The 24,698-nt window shown below is 42.1% G+C and overlaps 2 protein-coding genes across 20 annotated transcripts; both read left to right on the top strand.

Annotated features, from left to right (window-relative positions):
• Positions 1 to 4,783: 4,783 nt before the first annotated feature.
• Positions 4,784 to 10,831, top strand: LOC100842146 (probable glucuronosyltransferase Os10g0205300). Of its 7 annotated transcripts, none has more exons than XR_001406558.2 (5): positions 4,784 to 5,524; positions 5,658 to 5,907; positions 6,502 to 6,687; positions 9,308 to 9,769; positions 10,370 to 10,831. XR_001406558.2 is itself a non-coding variant. In XM_014900007.2 (4 exons), the coding sequence occupies exons 1-4, from the start codon at positions 4,887 to 4,889 to the stop codon at positions 9,494 to 9,496; spliced, it is 1,263 nt and encodes a 420-aa protein (XP_014755493.1). In that variant the 5' UTR covers positions 4,784 to 4,886; the 3' UTR covers positions 9,497 to 10,046. The 7 variants fall into 7 exon arrangements, 4 of the variants coding, with proteins under 4 accessions (XP_014755493.1, XP_003571726.2, XP_024318016.1 ...); XR_002965517.1 differs by lacking the exon at positions 9,308 to 9,769 and adding an exon at positions 8,060 to 8,154 and having other exon boundaries at positions 4,785 to 5,524; XR_002965516.1 differs by lacking the exon at positions 10,370 to 10,831 and adding an exon at positions 8,060 to 8,154 and having other exon boundaries at positions 4,785 to 5,524; positions 9,308 to 9,442.
• A 1,435-nt stretch (positions 10,832 to 12,266) lies between these two features.
• On the top strand, positions 12,267 to 24,621 carry LOC100841852. 13 transcript variants are annotated; one of them, XM_014901133.2, is made up of 19 exons: positions 12,272 to 12,608; positions 13,728 to 14,016; positions 14,113 to 14,178; positions 14,280 to 14,453; positions 16,792 to 16,866; positions 16,938 to 17,064; positions 17,137 to 17,201; positions 17,277 to 17,350; positions 17,490 to 17,599; positions 18,034 to 18,071; positions 18,322 to 18,457; positions 18,536 to 18,649; positions 18,914 to 18,988; positions 19,115 to 19,251; positions 19,376 to 19,423; positions 22,735 to 22,804; positions 23,745 to 23,920; positions 24,004 to 24,147; positions 24,241 to 24,621. In XM_014901133.2, the coding sequence occupies exons 2-19, from the start codon at positions 13,825 to 13,827 to the stop codon at positions 24,376 to 24,378; spliced, it is 1,959 nt and encodes a 652-aa protein (XP_014756619.1). In that variant the 5' UTR covers positions 12,272 to 12,608; positions 13,728 to 13,824; the 3' UTR covers positions 24,379 to 24,621. The 13 variants fall into 13 exon arrangements, with proteins under 13 accessions (XP_014756624.1, XP_014756619.1, XP_024316517.1 ...); XM_010236374.3 differs by having other exon boundaries at positions 12,273 to 12,608; positions 19,112 to 19,251; XM_010236373.3 differs by having other exon boundaries at positions 12,273 to 12,608; positions 18,536 to 18,706.
• The last annotated feature ends 77 nt before the right edge of the window (positions 24,622 to 24,698 follow it).

Here is a 24,698-nt window from a genome sequence, read left to right as displayed (position 1 = left end):
ATACTCTTCTCGGTCCTCCCAGTCATCTCTTCATTCCCTTCTCTCGCACCTCGAACACGATGGCAACCAAGAGAATCGTGTCGGCACCGACAATGCCGCATAAACCGCAACTCTGATGATGTTGGACGAACCGCAACTCCGACAATGCCATATTACGAGGGACTTTTTTGTAAAGCATCATTGAGCGAAGGGTTTAAAAAAAATTAGGGACTGGGTATAGATCAGTTGAAAGATCGAGTATGTCACAGAGGGGGGGGGGTGAATGTGACCAATTTTAAGTTTTTTTCAAAAATGAAAACTGAAGACAGTCACAGTACATCAACAACAGAGATTATACTTAGCAAGTTTTAGAGTTGCAGCGGATTGAAGAACGATGAACAAGTTTATAACGGTAGAGACAAAAACAGTTGTACTTCAACAGAAAATACAGGAGTGAGGAACGATATCACCAGAACATGAAGACACAGAGATTTGTTTTCTGAAGTTCAGATTGTTGGCACAATCCTACGTCTCCGTTGAGGGGGCTGAGTGACACAAGACTTGCAGACACACAAATCCACCCAATCCTCCTGAGCTAAAACCAAAGTCTTGCCCAGTTACTCGTGGTAGATCTTGAGGTGATCTCCGAACCTTCACAGACTGGTTCATAGAGAATCACAAGCTTTGATTGCTCTTTAACACTGACTCCTAGCCGTCTAGGTGATGCCAATCACCAAGAGTAATAAACTTCAAGTGCTCGGCTAAAGAGGGGATCCCATTCTTCACGCTCAATTCAGTCTTAAGGGTTTTCTCAGGTGTACTTCAAAACATCTCCTTCGGGATCACCACCGAAACCAATCGGGGTGGGTCGGCTTATATAGTCTGGACCTCCGCCGATCTAGCCGTTGTGACCCGTTGGATAAAGTGATCCCTGAGACTCCAACTCACACTTTATCTCTTTGTTTCACAACGGTTAGATTATGTGGTCAAAACATAAAGCGACAAAGATTTTCAAACACATTTGAAATCAGAGTGAAGACTTCATGCGGAAATTTTTGTGAAGCTTGAAATGCTTCATTCTTCACTCCGACGAAAAACACACACAAAAAAATGGTTTTTGCCTAAGCTAAACATGAAGAATAGGGTTTCACCTAAACCAGCTTCACACTTCAAATCCCCCTTAATAGTACGGCGTTCCTATACTCAAGTGAAGAAAAAGCTACGGAAAGATCTATGAAGAAAGCTACGCTTCTCGTTCTTCTCTGTTCTTCACTGAGTTCTTCATACTTCAAGCCATTACCTGTACTTCAATTTTTAGGGGTCATCGATGCTGGCTAAACCAATTCTTCTGAACTAAAGCCAAACATGTTGTCATCATTCATCAAAACCCAAACAGGGGCAAGGTTTCCTTTTCATCAGTCAAATGAGAAATTTTTATTTCTCAGTCGACGAGGCAATCGTAGGCTTTTCTTTTGTGCCCGATCATTACCGTATTAACAAGTCATAATTTTTCTGTCTCGCGCACCAGCAGGCTGGTAACTAGATTAGGCTTTTTCTTGTGTTTGTTTCTTTGTTGGGTCTATCTGGGCCTGGGCCTGTGGAGCTTCAGATCATGATATAAAGGCCTCGAGATTTAGTATAGCATTTTGTGCTTACATGAACGTAAATCCTGTCCTTAGTGTTATGCTTCTCATGTGCATTGGCACATGAATAAATTTTCATCGATGCTAAACACTTGAATTTTGATTTCAAATAAAAATGAAAAAACTTACAGAAGGTTATTCGGAACTCTAAATTGCAACCGCAAAAAGAATATTAAAATTGCACCTGTAAAAATCAAACGACTAACAATAATAATAAAACATAGTGAAAATGATTGTGTGTTTATGTGTTTCTTTTTTTAGATTTTTCCAAGCAAAGGTTGTTTGGGAAATAATTAGTGATATGCCGATTTGAGTTTTTTAGGCCACTTGTAGAAGACTTCTTTTCATGTGTAATTGTGTTTGTTTTGGTCGGTTGCTCATGCCTCGTATTTACGTGTAATTGAGATTTTTTAGCTGGTTGCACACCATCTCTCTTGTTGTGCAATTTAGTTTTTAGATGATGAATTGCACACAAAGACAATTGATGCGCAATTTATTGCTAAGTATAAGCTGTGTGAGAATGAATTAGTGACACGCAGATTTGACTTTTTTATGCTAGTTGTACAAGACTCATTTTCATGTATAACTGATTTTTTTGGATCAGTTACTCATGTCACCTTTTTTATGTGCAGTTTAGTTTTTTTAGTTAGTTGCACATCATCTTCCTTGATGGGCAATTTAGTTTTTTGGTGGGTGAATTGCACTTAGAGACAATTGATGTGTAACTGAGTTTTTCGTGTGTGATTTGCACACCGGCTCTCTAGATGTGCAATTTAATATTTTTAGAGTGGGCTGGACATTAACTAATGTGCAATTGAGTTTTTTTTTCGAGACCAACAAACCATATTTGAACTAAAACCACGGTAGGAATTTAGGATCGGAGGGATTACTAGGTTGTAGCTGCAAATAAAATAGCATGCAAATTACGATTATATTTATGAAAAACTCTAAATTGCAACCGCAAAAGAAGAAGAATAAAAATTACACTTGAAAAAGACATCAAATGACTAACAGTAACAAAAAAACAGTGAAAATGATCCATCAATGGCATACCTACAATAAAGTTTTGGACAATATAGTTTGGTTGCACCTACGTGCTCATGACACAAATCTTATGCAGATACCATGAATGAGAGCAAGACTTCTATGCTACCAAACAAAACGAGAAGCATTGCCTCCAAAAAAATGTGAAATAGAATACAAACACTACACAAAGTAAAACGAGAGAAAAAAGACATGTACACAGCTTTTTTTTTTCTTTGAGAGGGGACATAGCTTTTTTTTTTAGAATAGACATGGACATAACTAAACCCACGAACTGTTCTCGTGCTGCTTGCCGTTTTGGTAGCTGGACTCACCGTTGGGCTGGCCCATCTGGCAATTTTTTGTTTGGCACCTGGCTACATGGATTGGGTTAGCAACGAAGGAAAATGCCCACAAGATGCTTCAGATACAGAAGAGGAGGCACACATCGCAGGATTGACTAGACGGTTAACAAATCGACTCAGGCGACTATTCCCTAGCAAAACTATTTTAAAAAAGTTAACAAGCCATGACACACGACTTTGCCATGCTGGCAGTGACACATGGCAGATCCGGAGCCTGCCTGACCAAAATGAATCCGAAACCTCCTGGTCCCAAGTTTCAAGTTGTTGTATGAAATTGATCGTGCAAGACGAGATATTGTATGGCTGGTGTTATTACCTCTCCACCTGACCAAGGAGGCCCAAGGATGTACAGTTTGGTTGCTGACTATGCCTAGAGATGGTTTGTTTTGTTGTTCTAGGACAAAAGTGCACATGTGGCAGCTCTTATCTCTAATAAAAACAAAATTAGGACATGGATGGCGTCCTGAGAGCGTCATGCCTGGCCGGAGATGTCCCTGGGAGTAACAGATGTTGGCCGGGCCTGGCTACGTACGCAGAGTGATTAGCCTGCCAGGTTTGTGTCATGCCTCCGATTTTTCACGCCTGGACATGGTGCAGCTAGTGCGTGGCAGTAATCACCATCCTATCATAATAGTCACATCGTATATTTTTAAAGTATATAAAAAAAGGAAAGACTCGAGCAATCAATGTACAATATTATCGTTTAAGACACCACCGGGTCAGGTATTCAAACAAACACACCTAACCAAGTCTAACCAAGGTTAGCCTGTACCAGACAAGAAAGACTAATATATAAGGTTTCATTCAGGCACATCTTTTTCTTAGGCAGGGTAGCCAGACCTCCAACCAAACAGGGTCTCAGTGTCTAGGCAGCTGCTGTCTCAGACCCTAGGCACTAGAATTCAGAGGTCTGAGCCAGGCTAAGCAAGTAGCAAAGCTAAAAATATGTCAGATTCTTTGACCAGGCTAGCAATATATTTCTTAGGCACGAACCAAACAACATTCGGGCAGAGCGCGAGGAACCTCCCGGTCAGGCAGGGGCTATTTGGTTAGTGTCCTGGCCGTCGTGCCCGACAAAATGTAGAGCATGAAGATAGCCTGAAAACAATGTCTTTTGCGTGGCCAGGCATGCAAGAGGCTTGGTTGTTTGGTTTGAGCCTTGGCTTGATAGAAAAATAAAGAGCAAACCGTACAATTCAATGTCTTGGTATGGCCGCACATCTCTCTCCTGATCTCTAATTAAATATTCCTTCGTTCCTAAATTCTGTCATTGTTTTAGCACAAATTGAAACTAAAATAACGACAATTTTTTTAAAACGGATGGAGTATTTTATTGCTCTGGCTATTTCTGTCACACGAAAAGGCCATCGATTTCGGTGGGCTGAGCTAGACTAACCATGTTGGCCAGGCTAACCACGGTGGGAACAGCATGCAAGGATTTTTTTATTCAGATCACCGTCCAAACAATCGTGAGGCAAATCGCAGGGGTGCTTCAGATTAGGCGTGGGGTGCTCGTTTGATGAACCAAACAGCCCCCAAATGTCCAATATGCAAACCAAACAGGCGCTATATGCAGCGGCAGTGTTGTTGGGCCGGGCCGGCTTAATGCTGGGCAGACGCTGTAGCGTATTACCGGGCCGGGCCGGCTTATTTGGGCTGGAAATTAAAGCATGAGCCCTGGTTTTGTCCGGGCTCGGGCAGGGTTTTCAGAGATCGGCCGCGGCGGCCCATTCCACCTCCGACCCCGTCAACTTTTCGACTCCACGCCACCGCGACCAAGTCCACACACCTCCAAGCCTCCAACTCCTTCCCCCCCAAAAGAACCATGGCGCCTACCGCAGCTTGACGAACCAAACGTACCCGCGCGCGCACAAACATGGCCGCGCCGTGCCCGCCGCGGCGGCCCATCTCGGCTCCGTGCTTCCTCATCTGCTTCCTCCTCGGCTTCGTCGCCGGCCTCTTCCCCTTCGCGCACCGTCACCTCCACCTCGACCTCCACCTGCCTCTCCCACCCGCTCCGACGGCCGTCATGGAGCCCTTCCGCAACCCTTCCCCGCTGCCGCTACCGCCGCCCGGCGACCAGTCCCCACTGCCGCCGTCCCGCGACCCGTCCCCGCAGCCGCCGCCCGCGCCGATGGCTACAGAACGGAAGCTGCTTCTGGTTGTGACGCCAACCCGCGCCCGCCCGCTCCAGGCCTACTACCTGGGCCGGCTCGCGCACACGCTCCGCCTCGCTCCATCCCCGCTGCTCTGGCTCGTCGTCGACGACGGCGCCGCCTCGCGCGAAACGGCCGCCCTGCTCCGCGGCTGCGGGGTCATGTATCGCCATCTATCCTCCCCCGACGCGCTCCAGGAACCACCCCAGCGCACGCGCTCGAGGCAGCACAACCGCGTGCTGCAGCAGAACGCGGCGCTCGACCATATCGAGCACCACCGCATCCACGGCATCGTCTACTTCGCCGACGAGAGCCACGTCTACTCCCTTGACCTCTTCCGCCATCTTCGCCAGATAAGGTGTGTGTCAATCATGTCTCACGACTTAGCGTTCGTCAGGGTTCATGATTGAAATTCAAGTAACTTTTGTTGTGTACAATGATTCTTTATTAGAAATGCGAGATTCGTTGGTGAACAATTTTGTGGTATTCAGGAGTTTCGGCACCTGGCCTGTCGCAATGCTGGCTGCGGGGAAGAGTAAGACGATACTGCAAGGGCCCGTGTGTAACGGGAGCCGGGTGGTCGGGTGGCATACGAATGAGAAGACCAGGAGGCTGCGGAGGTTCCATGTGAGTATGTCAGGGTTTGCTTTCAACAGCACCATGCTTTGGGATACCAGGAAGAGGGCTCATCAGGCCTGGAATTACATCCGGCTGCTGGACACAGTCAAGGAGGGCTTTCAAGTAAACTGCTTATATCCCCGTTCATTCCATTCCTTTCATGGTTATCACTGAAACATTGTGCTCATAATATAATCCGTCTAATTCTGACAACTGGTGGATTCGTGTTGATTGGCGACTAAACCAGATCTTGACTGAACTGCTCATCATGTTGCATCCATCTGAGGGAAAATTGTTTCTAAATTTTGTGTTGCCTACCTTTTCTCAGTTATATGATTGTACGGAACATGAGGTCTTTCAACCTTAAAAGCTGTGTATCTATTTATGTAATTAACGGCATTAAAAGATACTTTGGCCCTGCGCATAACCTTTGCATTGATCTAACATTGACAGTTTGTGGCATATAGATTGATCGCCTACATTGCTTTCATTTCTCTGGCTTTGTAATATTTGTCTAGATTGATCATGAAGAATTCTCACCCTTGTGAAAGATTTGTTCCAATACTGATGAATCGAAATTAATGCAGCATGACAATTCCATTGTCTTCGTTATATATATTTTTTTGAACAGTGTCTTCCTATTATATCTTTATTCCCGAATATGACTATATTTTGTTTAGTAATCTGATGGAAGTGAGAAAAACGAAATCCTTGCAGGAGACGAAATTTATAGAGCAGCTTGTAGAAGATGAAACTCATATGGAGGGCATTCCACCTGGTTGTTCAAAAATCATGAATTTTCATCTTCATCTAGAAGACAAAGGTCTTGTATATCCAAAGGGGGGGCAACTGACAAAAAACCTGGATGTAGTTATTCCTCTGAATCACGAAGTAAAGCACACGGTATAGCTCCTTGTTTACTTTGCAGGTATGAACTTGGATCTTTTTAGATAGTGTATCTGCCACTTTCTGGAAATGTGTTCTTTGTAGTAACTAGCAGAGTGGCCTGCGCATCTGTGCAGGCAACGCTTTTGATGTTCCATAAATATTTTGAAAATAAATTATGCCTAATATACCATTCAAACATTACTCACCTAATAGCCAATCGGATATTTTTACTTGTCACATGCTATTTTAAAAGAGAATATATTAATAGTCAATCGTTGACTATTTTTTCAGTATGTTGTGGTTATTATAGAGGATATATGAATAGTTTAATAACACACTTGAGCAAGCGGGTTCGGTGCTTTGACAAAAGTTCACTTAGTAGTCATGAAACCTCCTAGTTTTGGATGTACAATTCAGAGTACTCAATCAATTGAGATTGCAAATGCGTAGTGGTCGGATCATAATTAACTGCCTACAAATGGACTAAAAGAGGCTTACAATTTTTCTAACCTAGATTGTAGTTCTTATAATTGAAAATTTAAATCTTTTAGGATGTGTGTCAGTCTTCAAGAAGATGGTATCTTGACCGTCAATTTTTGTGCAGACATGTTGCCTCATGTAAAAGTAATTATATAGTATAAAAGCATACTCATTATGAATCTAGTAATAGGAATTTGATATTTTGGATCTTTCTTTAGAGAAGAAAATGTGTGACCAGTATATTTCTAAAACGACAGGTGGGTGGTAGTAAATGACATCTACTTCTTTGATAATAGGGAATATTGTTTATTTTTAATAGCAATTAATGTCCCTTAGTCACCAGTATGTCTGATTCAGCTTGTCCAAAATATAGAGTTAATGTTTTTAAAAGGAATCAAGTGCACCCTACATTGAGCAACTTGATTGGTTAAAACTCAATAATTGTGGACTGTCGACTATCCAAATTCATTTGGGCTGAGTCCACCCTTCATTTAAAATCAACTTGAAATCTTCCAATAATTGCAGAATAAAATAGCTACAATTTCCAGCATCTGTTTGGAAGCTATGTAAGTACGTGATTTTTTATACTTCATTTCCCATATCCATGCATATTCATGCTACTTTGATAACCCCTACAGAAAATATACATGTTTTACCACTAATCACTTCGATATTACTACCCAAAACATCATTAGCTGGTACCGAGTTCTTCCCTCCCTCGATATGACTCTTTTTAAACCTAAACTGAGATGCTTCCACACCAGCATATGGAATATATACATTGAGCAATGACAGATGCACAATGAGAATCAACATAAAGTTCTTTTGTTCACATGAATCATTTTCCGTATGGAATCTTCTTTATTATTTATGTGGACTCAGAATGAACTCTACAACACACTTGTAGCACAAATTCAAGCCAAGGTGAACTATGTTACCTTCTCCATGTACTCCCTTCCCTTCAGAAAGAGATTGGGAACTGAAATTAGAAAGAGTTTGCAGGTGAGCAATTGAGTATACCTTTTCCTTCTCCATGTACTCCCTTCGGCTGTTCGGCACCTCGTTGTCTTACGCTAGCTAATTGTAGTCGTAGCTTCAGATAAGTTTCAGTAAAAGGAAATTGCAGTTTATCTGTTGTTCAGAGTAATTACAGTAAAGTGAGAGTTGTTAAAAGAGATGATATGTACGAAACAAACTCAATCCATGCAAAATGGATTAAGTCTGAGGTTATCAGTTGTTAGAACGAAAACATAGACAGCTAAAAAGATTTGTAACTAAGACATGTGATTTTTTTTATTTGGCAGCCATCTCTTGCACCCACTCAATCCAACTTTTCCTGCACAAATATCTATATTGAAAAGCATAACATAATTCATCTATACTTCTTTAGTTTAGCTAACGAGTAATATAAAAAGGGAGGAATGTAGAAATGAGAAGAAGAATAGAAGCCATTACCTATCTGTACATGGATCTTTTCTAACTCCTAAATTTCATAGATCAAGTATATACGTAGGCTGCATGCAATCGTCTCTACTGAAAACACCAGAATCCATTCAGGACTGGTTCCCCTGTATTTCAAAATTGTAAGGGCAGGAAAACTATTGTAGATGTTATGCTTTGATAAGCTAGAGGGTAAGCTTTCTTCTAGATTAGTAAATATAAGAACAAAAAACTTCCTGCTACCTGTTTCAAGAATGTGAATTCCATAGCATCAGGGCTTAATTATATAATAGCTGAACAAAATTAAGGGTTCTTTCGATGTAGTATCTTGTGCATTTTCTGCAGCAAATGCATGCTAGGATACATACAGTGATACACTTACCAGGTCAAGGATCGATGCAGACGTTTAGGTTGAAGTGTTAAAACGACAAACGACAGGTGCAATGCAATTAAACCTTCCGGATCACACACTTGGATTCATCTGAAAAAAAAATCATCACAGTGCACAGTAGTTCTGAATTTCTGATGTTGAAACACATGATGTTCTCATAAGGAATTACCTCACAAATAAACAAATCTCCCAATATATATTTAATACCATTTAATTTTATCAAGCTTACAGAAAAGCAGGAAAGAATTAACCAACCAACTTAACCAAAATTTCCTTCAAAATCTGATCATGAGCTGCCCTTTTTGTTCCTATTTTGTGGGGCAGCGGTCTGGATGCCTGAGAAGAAGCAGAGGACAGCGGAGGCTCTTCGTTAGTTATTCTCTGGCCGTGCCGCCATCGCCAGCAGCCGAGTCTGGCTCTCAGCTGGGTACTCCTTCCATAGGATCGTTTAAGCCTTGTGGGAAGGGTTTTCTAGGAATAGAGAAGATGAAGAAAACCTTGTTGATCCTGTAGTAGAAAACAAACTGTTTATGGTCGCAGTGGCTGCATGACGAGGTCGGCACCAAAAGTAGAGCTTGGTGAATGCTCACAAGGTGTCCTTGGCGGCGCGCCGGCGCCCACGCGTAGCACATCACATCAGGCGCATCAGAGAGGGAGCCTGGGAGGGCCTGGGCATGGATAGGGGACGGGCAGCGGCCAGGTGATGGCAGGCGGCCAAGGAGGGGAGCCTGCATGTGAGCGACATGGGAAATCAGAGAGGTCTGGGGAAATTTAGTTAGGGCAGAGGTGGGTAATTTCTTTCATCTTTAATGTTGGTAGGTTCTTTACCTGATCTATCGGCTAAGATCGGTTGACCCTCTAAATGGATGGTCAGAAATTTTGCTTTTTTGTGGGATTTTCTAGCCTCTCTATCTTTTTTGTGGTTGCTCCGTCATGTACTTTTAATATATAATAGATCCTTTTCTGGGAATGTTATTTCATATGTTACTATGTGCTCCAGTTTTGCTATTGATCTAATACACATTGCTGGTCTACATAAGAATAATAGAATCCCTGTAAATAAGTAGTTTAGAGTCAATTGCAGAGAGGTAGCACCTGATTTGAGACTAAATGATAGTTGCCAGGGGGTCTTAGTTTTTCTTTTTTCTGGAACTGTCATTTCATATGTTACTATGTGCTCCAGTTTAGCTATTGATCTAACACACATTGCTGATCTACACAAGAAAATAGAATCCCTGTGAATAAGTAGTTAAGAGTCAATTGCAGAGAGGTAGCACCACATTTGAGACTAAATGATTGTTGCCTGAGACTCCCAGTTGTTCTCTTGCGTGCTGTGTCTTTCTGAATTGCTCCAATTTCGTGTGATTTTTCATTTGCCAAAAGCAGGTAACCTTCAGTTACGGCCAAAAGGAAGAAGATATTTCAACAAGTCTATCGTAACCCTTGGAAATACCTGCTTTGCGCATTCTGCTTTTAGCAAACCACACTCCAGGGAGCCCACAGAAACACAAGTGGTTCTTTTGGCATGTAAAGTCCGAGAATGTTGACAGGGAGCCTTGCAGGTTCGGTGTACATACATCATACAAAATGCAAACGCACTTATTTATCTCAGTCTTAGATCCAAGAAGCAGCTAACATCTGATGTCAGTTTTGTTTGTTCTTGGTAACTTGTATCGCCTGTCCTTGTGCATTACTTCTAGGAATTCTACGCTGTCAGCTAGATGTATGTTTGTGCCTCCTTTGTGCATCTCCAAATGTGACAGTAGCAATCTTTTGAACTGAAGCAAGTACTCCTCCGTTCCGAAATAAGTGACGTTTCTATACAAATCCACGGCACTTGTTTTGGCACGGCACTTGTTTTGGGACGGACGAGGCAGCACCATTTGATATTCATTCTCGTTTGTTGGATGCTGCGGAAAGAGTTGGCACAGTATTCAGGAGGATCTTGAATCATGATTATCGGACCTGACAAGTTCGTCCACCGAATTACCAACACGGTAACGCATGCCCCTACGATGCATGCAGCCATCTCATCTCCGAGAGCTTAATTAACCCATAGTACAATGGCACGAGACAACGACCTCAAGGCAGTGAAGAACTGAAGATGACGCAACTCCACCACTGTTCAGCTTGGTCCATCCATTTCTTCTTGGGTGTGCAATATGTTGAAAGGAATTTCACAGTGTAACTCCAAAGAAATAGTACTTCCTATGCTGCATGCGCAGCTCACATTCGACGCCGTCCGCTCGTCCTAGCAAAAGTTGTGAGACTGGCCTGTTTGGTTGCTGCCTTGGCCAACATGCCTGACAAAATGTGATGCCTCGATGTAGCCTGATAATTTGCTAATCAAAATTTAGTGTTTGATTGGAACCGTCTGAGGAGAAACGTAAAGTGAATATTAAGCATTCAACATTGAGAAAGCGTAAAGCGTAGAAATACGCTTTGTTCAATCGCTTTCTCCTTCCTAGATCGGTTCCAATTCCACGATTCAACTCACAAAATTCATCGGAATCACCTCGTCCCATCTCGTTCTCTTTGTGAAAATAACAAGCCCAACTCATCAATTGCAGCATGGAAGTAACCATGAGTATACAAGAACAATCACGCGGACATGGATGCAGCGATTGCAAAACTCCAATTGGTCATAGAGCACTGCTCCACTTGCAATCTGCTGCAGCGGCTCTGGCATCCAAGAAGAAATTCATACCTGCATGCATCTATACAAGCAGCGGAAGAGATTGCAGGCTGCATCTACCATCGTGGTTGGAGGCGGCGGCTGCACGGCATGGTTTTCGTTTGCAGCCACGGCAGCAAAGATAGAACTTAGAGGTGGTGGCAGGGGCTTGAAATCGTTGTTGTCACAGGACGAGACGGAGAAATCGCTTGGTTTTTTTGTCTCCGACGATGCTGATCGACGCCGTCCGATGGCAAGGGCTCAGGCACGCTCGCTTGAAAGGAGGCTAGACTCAGGCGCCTCGTTTTCGGTGGCCTGAGCCAGGAAGGTTTTCAGGCAAATAATTAACAACTCACATGCAGCTCTCAGGAATCCTCCGGGCCAGGCATATCAAGTCCAGGGTGGCAACCAAACAAACAAACAACCAAAAAATCAGTCCCGAGAGCAGTTTGAGCCCAAACAAACATCATTTTTTGCGCCAGATCCGGCTTGGTATTTTGGTGCTTCTCGCAGCAGCTATCGGCTCCAAACGCGCCTTTTACCGAAATACCTTCCCACCAAATCACATATAACAGCAAACTTGCCCTTGCCGGTTCGACTTCTGTTCCTCCCCCGACCACACGCACTGGCGCACTGCCCTGTTCCGAAGCCAACAGACGGTCGGGGTTCACCCCTGCTCGTCTGCTTCCCACGAGCCGCCCCCTGCTCCATACGACGCCACCGCCGCCTGCTCCCCAGGTCGCCGCCCTCCCCCTCCAGACCTCCACTGCACGACTCGGCCGCCGCCAACTCCCCTCCTCTGCAGGAAGCCGCCGACCGATCTCCCATCACCGCGGCCGCCGCCTGACGCCGCCCAGTGGAGAGGAGCCGCCGTGGCCCATCTCGAGCGCCGGTGGACCTCGTCTCGCCGCCACCTGCTGCCCCCAGATCCCGACGCCCCTTCTGCCTCCGGTTAGAGATCCGGCCGCTCCGAGCTTGTCCGCCCCGTTCCCACAGTCGCCGCGCTCCTCTCTCTGTACCGAGCCCCTCCGTCCCCTCCAGCGAGCAGATTCTGCGAGCGGCCCGCGCCGGCCGCGGCCATAGCTTTGCTTGCTCACGCTGTGATTAGCGTGCGTATTTGTGATGCAGATTGCGCTTGCATCTCATTGCTAGCTTGATCCTTGCAGAATCTGAATTGTTTTTTTTTTCTTCCGAAGGCATCGTCCTAGGGGAATTAAAATGGTTCCTAATGTGTGTTCAACTTAGGGTAATCAATAATTCCAAACAAATAATAGCTTAATTTTATTTGTTTTGCTTCCAACAGAAATATTTATGAGCCAAATGTTTTAAAAAAAGTGTTCATGCATTTAAAACGGATGTTCATAATTCAAAACATGATCACAAGAGCAAAAACATCTCTTAGACATGTGGTACGGTCAACATTTAAACCCAATATACAAAATTACAGGATCATTCGGGTCATTTAAACACATTTCAGCTGCAGCTCCAATCGCACCATCCGCTGAAACAAACAGACATTAGACAACTCCATCCAGCCGCAGCTGATTCTGGAATCTGCAGCTGTGAAGCTGCAGCCCAAACAAACACAACCTAAAATCAGTACTTTCAGGTTGGGAAAGTATCAAATGAAAACGTTCATTGGGTGAAAACTTACAAACTTTCCTCGTGGACCGTTGGATTTAAGACATGTGGTCTAGATGAGAGGTGGGAATCACTTAAACATATTTTCGCAAAAAAAAACCCGTTGTTTTTTAGAAATCCTATCAAAAAATTGAGACTTCATTTCTACCGAATGAAATAAAATGAGAGATACCAAATGGACCGTAACAGCTCGTTTGGTATCCCTTGTTTCATTTCATTTTGTAATTTTTAATAGGATTTCACTTGGTTGAATTTAGATTCCGAATTCAAAATCCAATGTATGTCACATGGATTTGTAGAATGAGAGACAATTTGAAAGAAATGATGTATTTAGAAACACTGTGATTCCGCGTAACTTCAGATTAAATTTCTGCATCCAATTCCACGTCTGCCAAACTAATTGTTTCTGAAATTTAAAATAAATTTCAGAATTCTAAACGCAGATGACGCGAGCGAGGGGGACTAGCTGTAAAGGAATTCTGGCTGAAGTCATAAGACGCCCCATCGGAGCAGTCACTCGATAGCCATGTTCCGCAACAAGGTGCTCGTGCGCGCCATCCCCTCCTCCGCGCCACCGCCGCCGTTCCTCCTCCGCCAGGTTTCCTTCTCGGCCGCCGCCCCATCTCTCGACCTCGACATCCTCTGCTGCAGGCTTTCCCGCAGCCACCGTCTTGCGTGCCTACCGCAGCCCCCAACCGATGCCCTCGTAATCTACCAGGTCTCGCTAAACAACCTCAACTGGTTCTTGTAAGAGTATGATGCTTCGTTGCGGTTCCTGAGAAGAATTATAACCTGTGAGTTCCGATCCTTGCAGAGATGCCAGTCTCGCGCGGCCGACGAGGTAGTCTCCAAGATCGCGGCCGCCTTCCCGATCGCTTCGGTGAGTGCCTAACCTCCCATCGTCGCACGCCCCTCACCTGCTCGACGCTTTGCTGAAATGAGTACTTCAAGGCTAATTTAATATGGTGCGCTCTTTGTAAGGTCGGCGAGGAGGAGGAGGTGGTGTGTTCGGGCTCGCTGGTTGCGAAAGCGATTGAGTGTGGGCTGCGCTGTTTGATGCTTGAGCATGGATGGAGTTTTGTCGGAGAGAGCATATATGTTGAGACGATGTTTGCTGCAAGTGAGGAGAGGACTGATCTGTGCGCGTTGAATGTGGTATGGTGTTTCTGACTCTGTTCAAGAAGCGCTATATTGCTGCATCGTGTCTTCTCCATTTGTGGACATGATTATGCAGGATTACAGGATGGTCAGTTCAAACCTGATCCATGCAGACACACAGTGACGAAATGGTTGGAACGCGATCATGTAAAGAACATGGTCAAACCCCATCCAACATAGGAGTAGAAATCACTGTTTAGTTTGTAAGGAAGACCTTGCATGGCCCGAGCTTTGTTTGAGGAAGCTCGATGCAATTGGAATCGAATCAATGTTGATTTTGTGTGGAGTCCGTGTTGGACTCTAGTAACATGGGTCCTATAATAAGGGGGTGGCCACACAATGTAACCATGACAACACAATAGCGATAGGCTCGCAGGAGGGCTGGCGACTTGTGCCGCCGCCCAGGGTGGCCGAATTGCAGTATTATGGGGAGGAGCGCATGTAGTCATGCTCCGGGGATGTAGGCTTCGGCCAACCTCGTTAACAAATATCGTGCATCGATCTCGATGTCATCCTTAATATTGCATCCCCCCTAATTTCGTAACAAGTGGCTGATCTAGCATGTCTGGATGTGAAGGTTGATGATGAAGACAATTCCATAGTTCTTTTATGTGCACTGCCATAGTCTCGTGAGCATTAATCCACCACTTTGATATATGGCAAGGAAACCATCAAGATTGAGGATATTACTGCAACGTTATTTGCACATGATATGAAAAAGAAAAACAGGAAAGACGATGTAGATGCAAATTCTCATGTCGAGGGTTTGGTTGTCAGGGGTGAGATCAGGAATGGACAAGGGGCAGAGAGTACGTCCAAGAACAAGAAGAAGGTGCAGTGCAAGGATTGGGGACATATGAAGAGGGCCGAAACTGAAAGGTGGGGCATGTGCTAACGCAACAACTGAAAAGTATGACTCAGATGGCAACTCTTTTGTTCTATTAATATCAGATACGCGGTCAATTAAAGAAGAAGCGTAGATGTTGGATTCAGCTAGCCGATATCATGTGACACCCAACAAGGAGTGGCTCTCTTTTTATGAGTCTGGTGACATGGTTTAGTCTACTGGGGGATGACTTGGGCTACCGTGTTGTTGGCATAGGCGACATCAAGTTCAAGATGCATGACGTTGTTGAGCGGGTGCTTCAGGGGGTGATGCATGTGCCAGGGCTAAGGAGGAATCTAATTTCGCATGGTCTCCTACAAAATGTTGGCATGTATTTCCGTTCAGAGGTAGAAAAGGCCATAGGCCATTAAGATCATGAAAGGAGAGAGGACGGCTTCGCATCTTTTGAAGTTGCAAGGAGGGAACTTTTGCTGGTGGAGTCATGAAGGATGGAGTTCCAACCTTGGTGGTGATGTTCTAGGATGGCGGCGGGTCAGAGGCCATGTTAGATCCATCGGGTAGCTCTCAGTAAGCTACAAAGAAGACAACCCAAGTCTTGTGTACCAAGAGTTTCTTGAGTTTGTTTTGAATAATAATTGTACTAGGTAGGTTACATGGACTTGGTGTTGTAATTGTGGTATAGGGTGGAGTCAGTGTTGGAGTCTAGTAACCCGGGTCCTACATACTAAGGGGTGGCCACACAACGTAACCATTACAACACAATAGCGATAGGCTCACAGTGGGGCCGGCAACTTGTGCCGTCGCCCAGGGTGGCCGGCATTGCAGTATTATGGGGAGGAGCCGGTAGTCATGCCCTGGGGATGTAGGCTTCGGCCGAACCCCGTTAACAAATACCGTGCCTCGATGTCATCTTTGACCTTCCTTCGGCCTAATTCCGTAACAATCAACTTAGTTGTAGTGTGACCAACTTGTAGATTGGTCGAAAAGGGACAATTAACTTGAAAACTTAAGTGCCATGTTTGAATATTTTGAGTAGTCTTGGCAACTCAATAGTTCGCAATTTCACAAAATTAATACGTACATTTTCAATTAATACGCACATTTTCGTGAACTGTTGTCAGCCATTTCCATCTGAGCATCAATATGTGAGTGCACTATTATACCCTTACTAATGAAGCATAAGCCTGAAATGGTTATTTGAATGTAAACAATGTTAATTTTCTACTACCAAAGATGGTAAAGTAGTTAATTTCAGTGAAACAAGACAAGTATAAAAATTTAAGATAACCACAGATTGTTGGTAGTTGGGGTGCTTTCTGTAGTGTTACATAAACAGTTGTTCTCCTTTGAAGTCACCATCTTGTGCTTTTGCAGTTGAGCCACTACATGATTTCACTACACTATTTTCGGTTATTTGTATTTTTCTCTTAATACGGGCTTATGGTATATGGTTCTGGTTACAAATCTTTGGTTGTGAAATGGCTACAGGAAGTCAGATCTGGACCAAATGATCATTTTGACTTTATTGTCTCACCTGATGCATTTCGGTTTACTGCACATAAGGTAATCTCTGTTGCTCATTGGGTACCTTCGAGCAGAAAATAGTTCAATAAACTATAGTGTATCGCTCTTAGATCTCTGACATTGCTAGCTCCAGTATGATGGAAACATTCGAACATAGTAAGGAAGTAAGTTTGGATGGTTGTAACCTTCAGACAGCTTGTGCAATTCTTCCAACACTTAAGGAATGCCATGTGATTGGTAAGCTAGTGTTTTCATATTACTTATCAAAACATAGCTCATTCTTCTGAAGATATTTCTTTTACTTTGTAGCTTTTAGCAAATCACTTCCTCCAGGACACAGCTTGGACAAGTTTATAGAGTTTTGTTCAATTAAGGTAGAGTTTGAAATTTCATATCCTATTAATCTTTATTTTATTTTTTTCTCATTTCACAAGATTTGTGTTCCGCAGCATGGTTTAGAGACGAATTATAGTTATCATGCAGCAGTCAAACTGACACATGGAGATTCCTGGGAGAAGCAATGGTTATTATCTTACAAAATGCTCTTGTGCATTAACTACTTTGAACAGTTGATTCCGATATGTTGAGCATTATAACTTACCACTTTCTTCTTAACATATATCTGAGATTCTGATTTAATTACTGCTATCAAACTTGTGTAGGTTGCCTTCTTCATTCATCCTCCAAGGTTCAGCACTTCAACCTGCCCTAAAATCTGTTAGAGCATTAAAGGCAATGTCTTCTTTGCGATCATTTATAGAATTTTTGAAAGGTGAGGGGTTTTCTTTTGTTTATCTTTTGAAGTTTTTCTCTATGAACTGTGGATTGGCTTACATGCTTCTAGTCATTTAATCAGAGAAACAAATCTTTGCCAGAAACCATTTCTTTGTGTAATATGAGATTTATTTTGACCAGTCTAAAAAAAATCAGCTTGGTTTGGCATTTAAGCATACAAGTCGATGATTGTTCAAGTCCCATGAACGTACAAATTTCTCTTCTTTTTCCTGGAAAAAATGGTTGTCAATCTTTTTTGGCCAGTTTCTCTATGTTCTTTTTTAAAATTTCTGGTTTCCGTTTTTTGGCCGGGATTTGTTTTCATTGAGATTGATTTATCTGCTTCTAAGTCATCAAATATCAAGAGACACAATGCCAACCTTGATATATAGTTACTGTTGGATCATATTTAACTTGTGCTCCTTATTTCAGCTTGGAATTTCTTTGGCCAGCATCAACTAGTAATTAAGGTACTGCTTGACTAATTGACCTTTCAAGTTCAGCATGTCATATTGTTTTTTCCTTTCTTCATAGCAGTACTAAATAATAAGAAAATGCATGTTAAGTAAATGCACTTCACTTGTATTGATAAATAGCTATTACTGGTTTTAATTGAGGTTCTCATTTTGAAATATGTAAACCTTTATTTGTCATCACAAGATTATAAAAGTTGAACATATTAGACCTCTATTGTTTTCAACGTGGACTGTAATGTTGCAGGAGCAGTTGATACTTAACTGTGCAACAACTCTGCCTAGTTGGAAGAAAGCCATAACAGTGCACACTGCAAGAGCTGACTATTCAGAGGATTTTGGTTTGTCTCGTCCACATTTGAAAGAAAAATTACTGACTCTAGGTACATTTTGTCAAAAGTAGTTGCTTGTATGCCTGAAATTTTGATTTAACACCTGCTAAATGCTTATTTACTTTCAAGACTTCCGCACCCCAAAACCAGCTGTCTTCTGCTCTTTGAGTGCCAAGTTGGGCAATACTAAAGTTGACGAGAAAGCTCTGTCTTCGGATGATGATGGCACTGGCAATGGCAAAGGTTATACCGGCCATGGTTTTCAATCACAACCTATTGTCCTAACCAGCTCATTCAAATGTAGGATTAAATTTTATTTTCTTCCTTCTGTTTATCATCAGGAAATATAAAAGAATGTCTCAGGATAATAAATCATGTTTGTTGTTCCAGATAGTCCAGTATGGATATTTTGTGTACAAAATTTCATTTAATTTGGTCAATCTCATTTCTTTCATAGTTCAAGTGTGAGTGGCTGGAGTTTTTTCTGTATTAAAATCTCTTTTGCAGCACATGTTGCATTGTTGAAGCCTTCATTCAGCAGACCTAAACGAGCAGATACAAACAACACGAGGCATTTTTCTGGTAAGAATTATAATGTTGGTAAATTTATATGCTTTGTCAGGCACATTGGATGAATTTGTTTGATTAACACATATTCCTTTTAGTAGAAATAAACTACAGTTTCCTCTTTAATGTTTTCTGCAGTAGAATCATCTGATGCTGATAGTTTAAACAAATTAAGTGATACTAGCCTGCCAAAATCATCACTCAGATGTTTTACTAAAGCAACACATGCTAACCCTGTCAATTCATCAAGTGCAAGTAATATAAAGCAAGTCATTCAGGTATGCACTTACCTGAAAGAATATCAATTTATCAACTTCTTTCATCTTGTGTGCTTGGTTTAGCTATACTATTGCCAAATGATATACTATTGTCACATGCTGTTATGTGTGGCATGGCCTACAGGAGGTGCAAGAAGGCCACCAAGGAGGGGACCACGCCAGAAACTTTAAGGTGATAAGTATTATCCCTAATTATCTTTAGCAACTTAAATCTCCTAGCGATATTTCTTGATCCTCAAGTTAGTTATTTCCCATAGTTGTTAGTTCGGGCTTAGCCCCCAAGTTGTAAACTGGCTATATAATGCCTAACGGCATCAATGAGTAAAGCAAGAAGAAAATTATCCCAGTTATCCTGCCCCTAATTTCCTCCCTGCTCATGTGTTGTGGCAGCCTCCCTCTTGGCTGGACGTCGCCCCACATCTGTCCAGGGCCATCTCCCCAACTCCTACCCACATTGTAACATCTTAGTGCTAGATTTGGTTCAGTCATGACCGCTACCACTGGTGATGTCCAGAAGATCAACAGTATCCTCAATGCCCTCATGAAGTGCTTGGACGCCAGCAACCAGAGATTAGACGGCCAGGACTAGAAGTTCGACTCCATCTCTGGCAATCTGCGGGACACCAGCCAGCAGGACTGAGCCCATAATCTGGCCCTCAGCAAGCCAGGGAATGGCATGTTACCTGAATCCAACACCAATGATGACAAGAAGGCGGAGCACATCCTTGCTGCCCATACTTTAAACTAACCCCAAGGCAGTGGATTCCCATCACCCGCACTTCTTCTAGATTAAATTTGATGTGCACTAGGATTACCGGATCTTTTGATGAGAAACATGCGAATGATTTGGTGGAGATGACCTTGATGATCCAACTATACCCCACTCAAGACAATGTGCCTTAGCAATCGCTAAACCAATCTCTCATGGTTATTGATGGTGTTTCCCGCAAAAAAAAAAAGGTTATTGATGGTGTTGGAAACAAAAACCAGCCTAACATAGCTGAATAAATATCTACTACTCAAATTACAAGCTACAACCTGTAACAAGCCATTTGGTTTATAATCAGCACCCATATTGTAGGTCGTATCAAAATTATTAAGAAATTTCATAATATTACACTTTCTCAAATCAGGGAGGTCTTCTCATGATATACAGATGTCATGAACTAAAAACTTTGTGTATGACACAATCTCCAATCAGGTTAAAGTCGTAGTAGGTACATGTTGTGAAAGTTCTTAAACATGTGATTTCAGCTATCTTATTTCTAGCATAAGGCAATAAAATAGGTGGATCCATTATCCATAATAACAGAACACAAAGACTTATTCAACGAGATTCTAGCTAACTCTTTGTTCTTTCTAAGAAAACGTACACGATCCCAAACATATTTAACTATCATGTCACATGGTTCATTCAAAACATGAGGTATATCCTCACATAGCTCTTTATTATTATCAAAAATGAAAGCAATGATGCACTCAGATGAAAGGAAGAATGAATTTCAGCACTAGGTGCATTCAAAAAAAGCAATGAAGCCAATCATCCAATTTGTTTCATTAGTTACGATGTCCAAAAACAGACACTCCCTCCGACCCATATTACTTGTCTCAAATTTGCCCAAATATGGATGTATTTATGTTTAAAAAGCGTCTAAATACATGTAATATTTCGACAAGTAATATGGGTCAGAGGGAGTAGTAAATCATCATCCATATTGCATAGCTCATCTCAATCACGTAGTTCAGAATGTGTAGCATGCAAATAATCATATTGTGCAATCAAATCAGTAGGTAAATCAATTGTATCACATAATGCACAAAACTCATCAGCTAAGTAATCTACTTGGTCACATAATACAAAACAACAGGAATGCGTGGCTCCGACTTCATGACCTAGCAGCAGCAACCCTACCTGCTGCAGCAAAAGGAAAATTTGGACCTCGGTACTACGGTCCCTACCACATCATCAACAAGGTCAAAGGTGTCGCCTGCAAGCTGGAGCTGCTACCTTCCACTTGTATTCATGACGTATTTCATATCAGCTTACTGAAGCTTTATGAAGGTGTACCACCAGAAGGTCCACCGTATTTACCACCACTATCGCATGGCGAAGTAATCCCTGCTCCAGTAGCAGTACTTTGAGCGCATCTGCATCGGGATAGTTGGCACTTGGCAGATCTTAGTGCAGTCGCAAGGCATGACAGCTGTTGATGCCACTGGAGGTTTTCAAAGAAACGTTTCCCTCAGTCCAGCTCGAGGACGAGTACTTCGAAAGGGCGGGAGAGATGTTATGTGGGCCATGGCCTACAGGTGGCGCAAAAGGGCCACCAAGGAGGGCCCACGTCTGAAACTTTAGGGGATAAGTATCCCTAGTTATTTTAGAGATATTTCTATTCTCAAGTTAGTTATTTCCTAAAGTTAGTTCGTCTTAACCCCCAATTTGTAAGAGTATCAATGCCCCGTATAAATGATGCAAGCAGAAAATTATCCCAGTTGCCTTTCCCTATTTTCCTTCCTGCTCTTCTGGTGCGGCAGCCCCCCTCTTTGCTGTGCGCCGCACCCCATCTATCCAGTGCTATCTCCCCTGCTATCCCACCCATGTCATAACATGCGTGGCCCAACCACCTGTGTAGTCCGTACTCCATAGTGTGGTACTATTTTGGAAGTGCAAGGGTTTAGGGAAATATATATCTAGTTACTTTCCCATAAAAATATGTATCTGGTTACTGTTACTCTACGCAAAGATCCCACTATATAAAAATATAAAGAGTAAAATGCACCCACGGTCACTGAACTTGATATCGACTCTTAATTTAGTCACAGTATTTTGGAAATCGAAAGTTACGGTCTGCGAACTTGACGAAATATCCCACATACGGTCACTGATACCATATCTTGTACGTATGGGTCCGTAACTCAGCTCAAATTTTTGCATTTTGCGCCCTGAAAAATAATTCACGAGGATCAGAGTGCTTTTTTCGCATTTTTTTCAGGGGGCAAAATGCAAAAATCTGACCTGAGCTGTCATAGGCTAAGGACCCATACGTACAAAATACGACAGCGGTGACCATACGTGGGATATTTCGTCAAATCACGGACCGTAACTTTTGATTTCCAAAATACAGTGACTAAATTGAGAATCGAAACCAAGTTCAGTGATCGTGAGTGCATTTTACTCAAAATATAAACAAGAGATTTTTTTAGGCGTGCTAGAATGAACTAAAGAAAAATCACCCCCCTAACCTACTCATCTTTCATGTCCATAACAGATTCAATCCTGATAATTCCCTTATGTCATCTCACGATATATTGTTAGCACTAGATGGTGTTCTATTTGAACAAAATAGATTATAATAGACAATTTTATTTTAGATCATCTACTATCAAATCTTGTTACTTGTGTCAAACCATGCACTAGATGGTTTTAGGTGCATGATTATTTAGGAAACATGAATTTTGAACATGGCAGCAGCATCTTTACAGGCTTCTGAGTATCTGAAAAGGAAGCATGCAGAATTTCTGGGGAACAGTGGTGAAGGAGGAAATGTAAAAGGTATTATCAATCAAGAACTGATTCATCCGCACATATCAATTCTAGGAACCTTGTTAATCTAATCATCCATATTCGCTGTGCAGTGCTAGATAAAGATTGTTCTGGAAAGAGGAATTGGGACATGAGGGAAATATTTTGTTTATGTTTTTCTACTTCTTTGCTATGCAAGATCATGATATTAATTTGAAAACATAAAATGCTATAAAAGGACCTGTCCTTTTCTTAAGTAAAACATATTGTTTTTATAAAGTAAATTTGGATATTGCGAAAATTGTACGTGGATGAAAGCATCTTAAGGTCAGACATATCTTGTATTTCATATAAAGCAATGGATTCAAAATGGTTAATGGGGGAAGAGACACCAAGCCACTGATTCTCTTGCTTTGTTCTAGACTCTAGTTAAGTTCTTGTTTTACTTAGTTCGTACATGGAGTGAGAAACTTAGATTTGTATGCAGCTAGGGGAATGCTTGCCTATGTAGTACTCCCTCCGATCCTAAATTCTTGTCGTGGTTTTAGTTCAAAGTTGAACTAAAATCGTGGAGTGACAAGAATTTAGGATCTGAGGGATACAATGCTGTAAAATATGCAACTATATACATATAAAATCATGGAATATTTAGTTGGCAATTGGATGATGTAACTTTATAAAAGAAACAGTACGACGAGTTGGATCGAAGAAGGAAAATAAATGTCTGCATCAGTTTTACAAATCACCATATATATGAATGGATGCTATTATCTTATAAATTTCACGGAATTAGTGATATGTTGTGCTCGACACTATACATCTAACTCTCATAGCTGCGGTCAGTAAACCTACTGAACATTAGGACACGAACCATGCATATTTTGTAGTTGAACTGGCAGACGTTATAATCTTACTTGCTGGTTGCTACTTCAGTAATGCTAACTCAAATATTTTTTTGTGCATGGTAAAGATTATATACCAGATGTCCTGCAAGAGACAAGATCAATGCCAGATATTCAGGAGGATTTTCTTAGCACAAAAGCCATACAGCCAAAATCAAAGTCTATGGGTTGCAAGGGCAAGATGACTGCAACAACAAAATTGAAAAGAAAGCCAGAAGTTGTTACAAATGAGTTTAACAAAAAGGTGATTTACCAAAGTTTCTTTTTTGGATGATAATCTCTGCGAATTATATACGAGATAGTTTCAACAATAAAATTGTGGCTCAGATTGAATTCCTTCAGGTGGTAGATCATCAAAAGGATGAGTTTTCCAAAAAGATAACAAGGGTGAAGGTGAAGGCTAAGGATGAGTTAACTTCAACAAGGACAAAAGCAAGATTAGATGTTGACAAGGATGAGTTAATGGCAAAGGTGGCTGTCATTTATTCTATCTTTCTTAGATGTTTATCTGCTGCGTTTCACAATAACTCAATAAATTAACAGCTTGACACCAAATACTTCCAGGTGATAGATCATCATAAGCGAGGTGAGCTGCATTTGCTTACAGTTGCAGAATTGAAGGGCTTCCTCAGTACAAAGAAAGCAAAGGTTGGAGGTTCAAAGGAAGTGCTTATCCAGAGAGCAAGTGAACTCCTTTCTTGACATAGGTATCGCTGTTCACATGTAAGTCCAAGCCTAAAATGTTCAGTACAGTGCTGGAACATAGTGTAGCTCTGCTATGTGTTCATATAGTGGACTGGCAACATGATATTAGAAGCAGACATAACATGATACTCCCTCCGACCGGTATTAATTGTCTCAAATTTGTCCAAATATGGATGTATCTATATGTAAAAACGTTTAGATACATGTAATATTTCGACAAGTAATTCCGTCCGGAGAGTATTAGAATCTTCTTTTGTCATAAGATATATGACATGTCAGAGTGCAACCGGTTATTTGGAGCTACACAACACACCACA

The sequence above is a fragment of the Brachypodium distachyon genome, chromosome 3, assembly GCF_000005505.3.
Source record: "Brachypodium distachyon strain Bd21 chromosome 3, Brachypodium_distachyon_v3.0, whole genome shotgun sequence".
NCBI lineage: Eukaryota > Viridiplantae > Streptophyta > Magnoliopsida > Poales > Poaceae > Brachypodium > Brachypodium distachyon.
This window is presented reverse-complemented; position numbering and strand designations above follow the sequence as displayed.